At 35.6% G+C, this 9,411-nt stretch overlaps 1 protein-coding gene across 1 annotated transcript; it reads right to left on the bottom strand.

Annotated features, from left to right (window-relative positions):
• Positions 1–458: 458 nt before the first annotated feature.
• LOC128232860 (uncharacterized) lies at positions 459–7,000 on the bottom strand. The gene is made up of 6 exons (XM_052946636.1): positions 6,891–7,000; positions 6,424–6,544; positions 5,948–6,068; positions 3,840–3,945; positions 3,116–3,231; positions 459–1,917 (listed from the first exon to the last, which is right to left on the bottom strand). Exons 1-6 carry the CDS (start codon positions 6,908–6,910, stop codon positions 1,691–1,693), a joined length of 711 nt encoding a protein of 236 aa, XP_052802596.1. The 5' UTR covers positions 6,911–7,000; the 3' UTR covers positions 459–1,690.
• Between the last annotated feature and the right edge of the window lie 2,411 nt (positions 7,001–9,411).

Here is a 9,411-nt window from a genome sequence, read left to right as displayed (position 1 = left end):
CGTTAAATTATCCGTTTAAATGTGCGCTCCATAACTCCTCAAACGATGAAATGAATTGGAAATAATTTGGCACAGTTGTTGAGCATATCGAGCAAAAGTGCAGAGCCGCCGTTCCAGCCATTTGTATTCAATGTCAAGGTCACACTTATTAAAAAAAAACAATGCATACACATGCATAACAAATATCAGTTTTGACTGATATACCTTTTACTTCTTACTTTATAATGCATTTATGGAAAATATTAATAACTGATAACAAGATTGTAACCGTGTTTTTAATAGCAGAAAGCGCAAAAACTATTAAATGATTGGTGAATGCTAAAAGATTTACTGTGGTCTACTATAGTCTCATGGGGAAGAAAATTAAATTCAGTATCCTCTATAAGAACAATTGTTTTCGACATTTATTCATCCTTTTTGATCAATTAAAACAAATTTATTTTGGAATAAGAGTGCATCTTTAAGGGATCAAAGTTAAAAATAGCTTTCAAATTTCAAATAATGACTTTCATATATGGTGACACATATTGATGATAATACCAAATCCTAACACTGATTTGTATGTCTAGCACCAGCTCCTGTTCCCTTGTGTGTGACAAATCTCCTACGCAGTAATCTCCCTTGACACACAGAACAATCTGTTCCACCACGTATACGACACTAGCTGTGTTTTGGCTATACATTATTTATTTTGGACGAAATTACACGAATGTATGGATTTTTTTATTCAAGGTCCATTTAAAAACGTTTTTTTTTTTTATTGTTGAAGATAATTGGTTATTTTAAATGAAACGAAAATTAACATTTTTCAAATATGTCAGGTGACTTTGCTCGTTACCTCGTGACAAGCGTGGTGACAGTGTCCCGTACGGCAAGGGAAGCAACCACTTTGTAAAGTTTGGTGTATTACGTTAACGAAATTAAAAAGGTAAACTTTCGTTAATTAGCACATAATTTCATTCCATTTGGTGTAGAGTTTACTCCACAAATAAATGGTTTTTAAATCACTTGACACAAATCCAATCTTCATTGAATTGCTGATGGTTCTGTTCATCACCTACTTATTTGACGTAAGTTTATAATTGGCGCTTTCCTTCCGAATATGTACCACATTAGGCCGTATACATCGATTCGGACGATATATATACCCTTTTCTAACACACCGGTTAGACATTTCCGGTGAATTCAGCCGTGCTTGAAAACTCAATCTGCCCCCCCCCCCAATGCCAGATGAGCCACGCGCTGTGAACTAATACTTACGTATTTCTTTTATTATACACAGTATGTAACCATAACTAAGATATTTTAATAGATAATTTACATAAACATTATTTTTACAAAAATATACCTTCAAAACAAAACAGAATAACCCTTAAAAGACGTGATGCTGAAGAAAGATGTTGACTAGTGCAGTTAATAAAAAAAGACTGCGCGTCATGACGTCAGTAAACATCATCGCACGCGCTTTTTGATGATATGCATAAAAATGCGCTTTACTATGCATTTAAAAAAAAATGAATTTAAGGTGTGCTAGAAAAAATATCAATCATGTGTTTCCGTTCCGGACAGAAAAAATCCGACCCTCAGGCACGCTGCGTAGCCGGCAAGCCTCGTTACCTGGCAACGCAGGTGCCCTCGGGTCGGAATTTTCTATCCGGAACGGACACACATGACAGATATTATTAATCTATTACAGTTTTGTTGACCATGACGTTTCTGTCTCAGTAATGTTTGACGTTTTTCGATCGCCGTTCGTACTGCCCTGATGCGATCGGAGAAGTTCTGCGATGTTTAGACTGACGTTGATTGAGACGTTTAACGTTTGAAGGTCCGTCATTGAGGTGGAAACGTAAACGTCACGTCCTGGGTTTGCCATAACTCGACGGCCTAGTTCTGCCCTACATCGTCGGCCCGGGTCTTTAAAATTCAAATAAAAGTGATTCCAGTATTATTTGTATGAGCAATAATTACGACAATAGCAGATATGTTTATATCTATGTTTATAAATACAAATAACTAGAAATTCAGCAAACCAAAATTATAATTGTTTCAGTCTTCAAGAACAACTTTGGAATAGTACGAAGCATTTGAAAACCATTTGAACTAGACGTGCACTTCTTTTGACTCCTGCTTTACAATTAATCAAACTTGGTTTATCATTCACACATCCTGGTGCTAGGAACAAGTGTTATGTATGTGGTTAGACGATCGAGAAGAAAAAACCCCATCTAGAATGATCACAAAGTTGATCAAACAGTTGACCTTCAGATCTATTTTCACCGAACATGACACATTATTAAAGCTGACTTAGATATAGACAAACATTCTAGCCAAGTTTGATAAATATGGGTAAAAACTGTGACCTCTTGAGCATGTTACAAATGACTTGGGGATTTGTGCTTAGTGGTAATGTTTTAATTGGATATGATGTCTACTTAAAAACGACCTAGACACAAACAGTATCTGACCAAGTTTCATGAATATATTTAGATAACATAAGTCGAACTCCGTTGGCTCGAACTCCCAGGGACTGGCGAAAATACCTCGAGCCTCTGAAAATCGAACCAAGCGGGAATGCTTACTTTCAGTTTAATGAAATCGGTCGTTTACAATCTGTTCGAGCCAACGAGGTTTTCCAGCGAAGCGAGCTCGAGCCAAAGGGGTTCGACTGTATAGCGTCTAGAGTGTTAGTGATGTGTTTTAGCATTAAACCATTGACCTATTTTCGGAGTCAATATGGACCAACATGAAACTAAATCTTATTAAAACTGACACACGTTTCGATAATGTTTGATGATAATTTGGTAGAAATTGAGGCCCCAAGAGTATCAACTAAACGTCAATAGGTGACTTAGCGAGATTGTTCAATCAGATATGACGTAAAATCAAATATGACCTATAACCAATCAGTCTCTGACAAAGTTTCATGAAGATTTTGGGAGAGCATGTTGCGTAAGGTTTTTGAACATTTACCTGTTTTAGAGTCACTATTACCAAATTTCATGAATGCGTAAGATATCAAACAGACGATTGGTCACAAAACCTTTTCATGTGAACTCCTGTGAGCTAACACTCAATCGTATTTTTTAATATATTAAATATACGACATACGTACATATGCTGTCCACGTACGTATAGGCGCTTTCGGGTTTATCTGATCCGCGGCCGTCACGTGATCCTGCCGCCCCGACCCATAGAAAACTACTGCCGTCGTCGGACATGGCCATAGGGCTAGAAATTCGGGAATAATTTGTAATACAATTCAATTTTTAGGGACACGCTCCCTAGTCAGAATTTCTAAGAATATGATGGAAGTTATATCTTGATTTTGACGTGTTTTAAAAGTGTTTACCGATGATGATGATGATGATGATGATGATGATGATGATGATGATGACGATGCTAATGATGATGCTGATGCTGATACTGATGATGATGATGATGATGATGATGATGATGATGATGATGATGATGATGATGATGCTAATGACGATGCTGATGCTGGTACTGATGATGATGATGATGATGATGATGATGATGATGATGATGATGATGATGACGATGCTGATGCTTATACTGCTACTGGTACTGATGATGATGATGATGATGATGATGATGATGATGATGATGATGATGATGATGATGATGATGATGATGATGAAGATGATGAAGATGATGATGATGATGATGATGATGATGATGATGATGATGATGATGACGATGCTAATGTTGATGCTGATGCTGGTACTGATGATGATTAAGATGATGATGATGATGATGATGATGATGATGATGAAATAATAAAAATAAACCTTACAGTATTAATAAAATGTTTTTACCCCATCTCTGACGGCAATTGTGGATCTCTTATAGGTTGAAATTCTGTGCCGTCATAGTAATACATCCCTGTTGAAATACTCTGAGGATTACCTGTACCGACAACCACTGGAAAGTAAAGAACGAGTACATAAAACACTATCACACGAGGTATACTGGTATATCACTTTCATACTATGTATATATTAACAGTAGTGTCCGATAAGTTAACAATATGGCGACATATCGGCGTGAAGATGGTGGTATGGCGGTCTTGAAGCCTAGTAGAGTTAAGTTGGTGGTTTAACGACCTAGCGGAGAGATGTTGGCGGTCTAGCGGCCTAGCGAAGTGAATTTGACGGCATAGCGACGTGAAAGTGATGATCTAGCTGAGTGAACCATTTGATAGTTTTTTAATACACAGGTAATCGGTGTATGCAGGATAAATTTCGTGCATTTCCATCGTTGAATTAATTACGCGATGTAAATAGTGTGTTAGTCCTCGACGCACTTTCGTTTTCGCCCAGTGTCTAGGTCTGTCTTTACATGGTTGGATGTGCAAATCGATTTAATCATACAATTTATAAACTGATGCCATCGATATGTATTTATACATTATTTAACTGTTATATTTAATTCTAAGCATGCAATCATAATAATATCTAACTATTACGAAATATCCTTGAATTATGTTCTCAATTCAAATTTGACGTATACTATGAAATAAATATTGAGTATCTGCAATGTTATGATCCATAACTAACTATTATCATTATAATCCTCTATTTAGCATTGTAAACAAAAGAGAATGCCTTCTCCTATTCATGTATGTGTACGTACCATTGTAGATAGTGTGTTTATCCTCATGGGCCGTATGGCTTATTGTATTTTTAAATAAACCTTCCTCGTAAAACATAAAGCCTCTGAGCGTCTCTTTGTGAGAAGAATTTGCCAATTTCAATGCATAGGAGAAATGCATAGAAATTGTTTGTGGGCTTGACGTTTGAAAACTTAACTCTGAAACACCTACATGTGAAGTAGTTGCATAATCTTAGGTCAAGTAGTTTTCAGCCGTTAATGTGCGGACAATTCTTGGTAGAAACAAGTTTGACAGTAATCTTGACCTTTCTTGTAATGATCTAGTAAGATGAATGGTCTAAGGTCAAGTAGTTTTTAGCCGTAAAGGTGCGGTCCAAGTTATCAAAACAATTACTGTAATGGCCTAGTTTGTGTTAAATGCAAAACCGTTCTCAGGTTACTGTGCCGTAATGTTTTCAAAACTATGTTGATGGCAAACTTAGCATTTAATCTACTGATCTCAAAACTACATGGGTCATATATTGGTCAAGGACAACACCCACCGAGTGGAGTATTTTGGTAAAAGCATTTCAGTGTTTACTTTTTATTGCACAGAACAAACATTCCAAATAACAGTGGCTGTGACCTTGATCTCTGATATTTTAACCCGACAAAATATTATGAACGTCTTCTGGTCAATTGAATGCTTTTAATTAAATTGTATATTGTTCTAGGTCAAGCTTTCGCGCGGAAAATATTTTCATAAAACTGTTGACTGTACCCTAACCGTTAACCTACTGATCTACACGACGGACGTCATCCGCCTGACAAGGGCAATTTACCAGTGAAGTTTCATCACCGTAAGTCAAAACATTCTAAGGTATTGTGCAACAAATGCTTTTAAAACACTGTTGACCTTTACCTTGACTTTTGACTTGATGATCACTGAATTATCATGATCCTTCTTCAACACGTTTTCAAGATATTGTGCGGACAAAAAAATTCTAACACTTAATACTGTGACCTTGACCTTATGACCCCAAAATCAATAACAATCCTCTGACCAAGAACAAACGACCATTGAAGTTTCATAATCCTCAGTTGAATTTCACGGATTATTGTGCTGACAAAACATGGTTTACCGACCGACTGACCGCCAGACCAAATATGACCGACCGACCGACCTTATATCCCATCTTTTCGAATAGAGATAAACATCAAAATAATTGTAGGTGTTGTAATTGTTTGGTATTTTATGAAAAAGGCAGTCTTTACAAATTTTAAAACCCATAATTGTTTTTATTAAAAAAAAATAGCTTTGTAAACATATTACCAACATCTTCCTTGTGGTCTGTTCTTCGTCTAGACGGTTGTTTACTCCCGGCCGCAGGGTTCTCAGTTTGCCTGGCTGCTTTTAGGTCCGTTGAAATTATGTCTTCTGTGTTTGCCGAGGCCTGAAACATATTAGCAAGACTACTCGAGTCCTTGTTACGCTTTTTATTTGTGACCATGTTCATGTTGTTGTTGTAATTTTTGTTGTTGTTGTGTTGTTGTTGTTGTTGTTGTTGTTGTTGTTGTTGTTGTTGTTAGGTCAAGGTAACAATTGGAAGGCATGTAGGCATTTATAGAAACAGAAACATGTCAGTATCAGGCGAAATAAATATTAGTTGCAATTTATTTTTAGGTCAAGGTCAGAATTGGACGTTATCTTAACCTTCTTGGAGCAGTGATATGCCTTTATCAGGCAATAAAGAGCCAATATATATTTGTTAGTTAATAAATTTCATTTATAATCATTCACAGTCTTACCTTTAACGCGGTGTCCATCGTTTTTGGAATAGTTTCCTGACCATGGTTGTTGTCGTTATCGATGTCATTGTTGATGTCGCTCAGTTGATTATCTTGAGAAAACAGTTCCAACCTCTGGTATCTGATAACAGTACAAATAAAATATGCCGTGGTCATATTCCAACATTTACCCCGGCGTGTCTGTGGGGGAGGGATTACCCGCGTCCCCCGTGGCAAACTTACCCCATGTGCATTTAAACGCAAATGATACTAGAAATCGATTTTTGATATGTAACTTCAACATATTAATTTGTCAAAACTAAAATGAAATAAATGCAACAAATCTTAATCACGGAGATCTGTTCATTAATTATATAATGTCATTAATCGTGTATAGGAAACGACCGAAGTGATAAACTTTGAAACAAGAAATACAGGCACAATATAGGTACAATACATGGAATTATTTCATAGAAAAAAATATTTACGATGGATTATGTTGATCCATCTTTTGTACTCCAACAGTAAATTATGAGTATTTCCAAATAATTCAAACACACATTTATACAAACACACATAATGAGAGAGATCCAAACTCATGGCATCTTTCAAATATCTTCCGGATCAGTCCCATTTAAATCATATAGTATTACACGCTTTGCACTTTTCATAACCGTGTGCGCATTAAAGGGACTATTTCAGGTTTTATTTAGTGACCTTTTTACGGATTTGTTTATTACGAAATAAAGTGTGGCAAATCATTAGGAGTGTTAAGACTAAGATACTGACGTCACCATGTTGATATAATTTATGCTTAAATATTGTCTTTGAAGTCCACAACTTTGAAAAGTGTTAGCAACGCGATTCAGCAAAAGGCTGTAGCGAGATTGCTTGATTCACACTATCACCTAATGCTACCAATGTTTAAATAAAGGTTAAAGTATCCGTCAGATTATGTATGAGTCCTTTTGGGCGAGTGGATATGGTATCAGTTTTCTAAAAATAAAATTAGAGTAAAAATATGATAATTTAATGCAATCAGATGCATTACCGTCTAAACTTTTTTTGTGATGCCAAAACATGAGAAAGTCCCTTTAATTCACAATTCAACATCCCAGGCATAAGTATCAAATTTCAGTAGTTGGTTTTGCTCCAAAGGCTTTCAAAAGACATAGAAACTAGATGAACATAAAATGTTTTGTTTCGGTTTTTCTCATCCTACTTTATCAATTATGGGTTCAAAAACATGCAAATAGCGTAAATTTACTTAAGGTGAATCATTTAGATATTTTGGTAACAGTTCAATTATAAAATATAAAGGGGGTTGATCCAATATGAAAGTTTCTTTCGGTTAACTTGATGTACGCTTATGCAATTATTAAGGTATTATCCATGTAATACACACTTTTATAAAAAGCTTTAACCATCAACATAGCTATAATTAGGGCACACTATGGGACAAATGTGTTCATAGGGCTACCCATCAAAACTTCAAGGGCTACCCATCAAGAATGTTTAGTGTAAAGATTATTACATTATCCTTTAAAACATCTCTTACTAATTAGTATAGATGATTATACTGGCATACATATACAAAAATAAAATAAAAACAATTTATTATTTCTTCACTATATTTTAAAGCACATGCTGATATATATGTATATATAAACTTATAATGTTTAATGTTTCAAAGCTGTGCGACTGATAATATTTATCGATAAAATTCATCATCATCATCATCATCATCATCATCATCATCACCACCACCATTACCCCCACCACTGGCTTTTTGAATACAGTGTTCTAATAAAAAAGAAACCAAGTCAAATATGTGTTATATAAAATACTCACATCATCTCTATTAGAAGCGGCTGCCTTGTGGACAGACATGGCTGTCAAATCAGCTCTAAAGGTTCTAACATAGTATTTAATGCAGGATGAAATTCTTCATAACATAATGTTGACTTTGTAATATTTTATCATGTTTCCGTCTAAAAGAAATTACAGACTTCTTATTGTCAACCATCAGAAACTAGCACCGTAAAAACCAAATGCACAATTATTATACATATGCTCTAAATATCCGTTTTGGCAAAGGTAAAGGGGTGGTAGGCATAAATATGTCGCTGTTGTGCATACGGTTGATAATGATTCGAGACAGCCTGGGCTTTGACAGAATTGGCGAGACCTACACCAAGCAAATGAGTTTTGCTAGTGTCCCAACTGTCGTGGGTTCGATCCCCAAACCACGCGTAATTTTTCCTCACAGGTTTACTTTGAAAATATGCATTTAGTAAACAAATAACGGGTATGTACATGTATGATAGTATGTTAGAAGTAAGTGGCGTACTAAAACACATAAAATGCTTTTAAACATACTTACATTTATAACCATTTTACACGAATATCTGAATATTCCAGTTCCATGCTGTTTGTTGACATGTTGTCTTTTCAACCGAAAATCGTCTCTTACGCGTAGATTTCACTAATAATCCATGTTTTACTGTAATGACTCACATTGTTAGATGTATCGTAATCAACTATCTGCATGTCCTTTTAGTGTTAATTTATTTTAAACGAATATTCGTGAGATAAAACATCACCGAGTTTCCAAAAACTACGATGTAGAAATTCAATTATTGACCTATGAATAGCGCGGAAATACTTTCTGTTTCTAAAAATAGCAACATCCTATCTGTGGTCCATTTAACCGATTAACCCGACTGACTCAGTAAAACTGACCCGACTCAAAACAAATTTTCGCCATCTGCGGTGTCAAAAAATATTTCTGTCTAATTTCTTCAGAGGAGCGTTAGCAACCAAAAGGTCCAAAGCTACCTACCCGTCCACTTAAAAAAATGTGGGTAAGATAACTCCGGTAATTAAACGGCGGTGGGGATCTTAAAGCGGTATACTTATTGTTTCATTTAAAATGGTGTAGAAAAAGTAAAGTTATCTTCATTCTTTTTCTTTCTTGAAGCAAATTGTTTCCTTACGGAGTAGCATTTA

The sequence above is a fragment of the Mya arenaria genome, chromosome 4, assembly GCF_026914265.1.
Source record: "Mya arenaria isolate MELC-2E11 chromosome 4, ASM2691426v1".
NCBI classification, from domain to species: domain Eukaryota; kingdom Metazoa; phylum Mollusca; class Bivalvia; order Myida; family Myidae; genus Mya; species Mya arenaria.
This window is presented reverse-complemented; position numbering and strand designations above follow the sequence as displayed.

Bases quoted from the DNA above. Each gene is read 5' to 3' on its own strand.
- LOC128232860 (XM_052946636.1), bottom strand. From the start codon at position 6,910: ATGGATCAACATAATCCATC. The intron at 3,946-5,947 runs GTAATATGTTTA...TTTACTTTCCAG, and splicing joins AGACCACAAGGAAGATGTTG to TGGTTGTCGGTACAGGTAAT. The intron at 1,918-3,115 runs GTACGTATGTCG...TGAATTTTAAAG, and splicing joins TACGTACGTGGACAGCATAT to ACCCGGGCCGACGATGTAGG.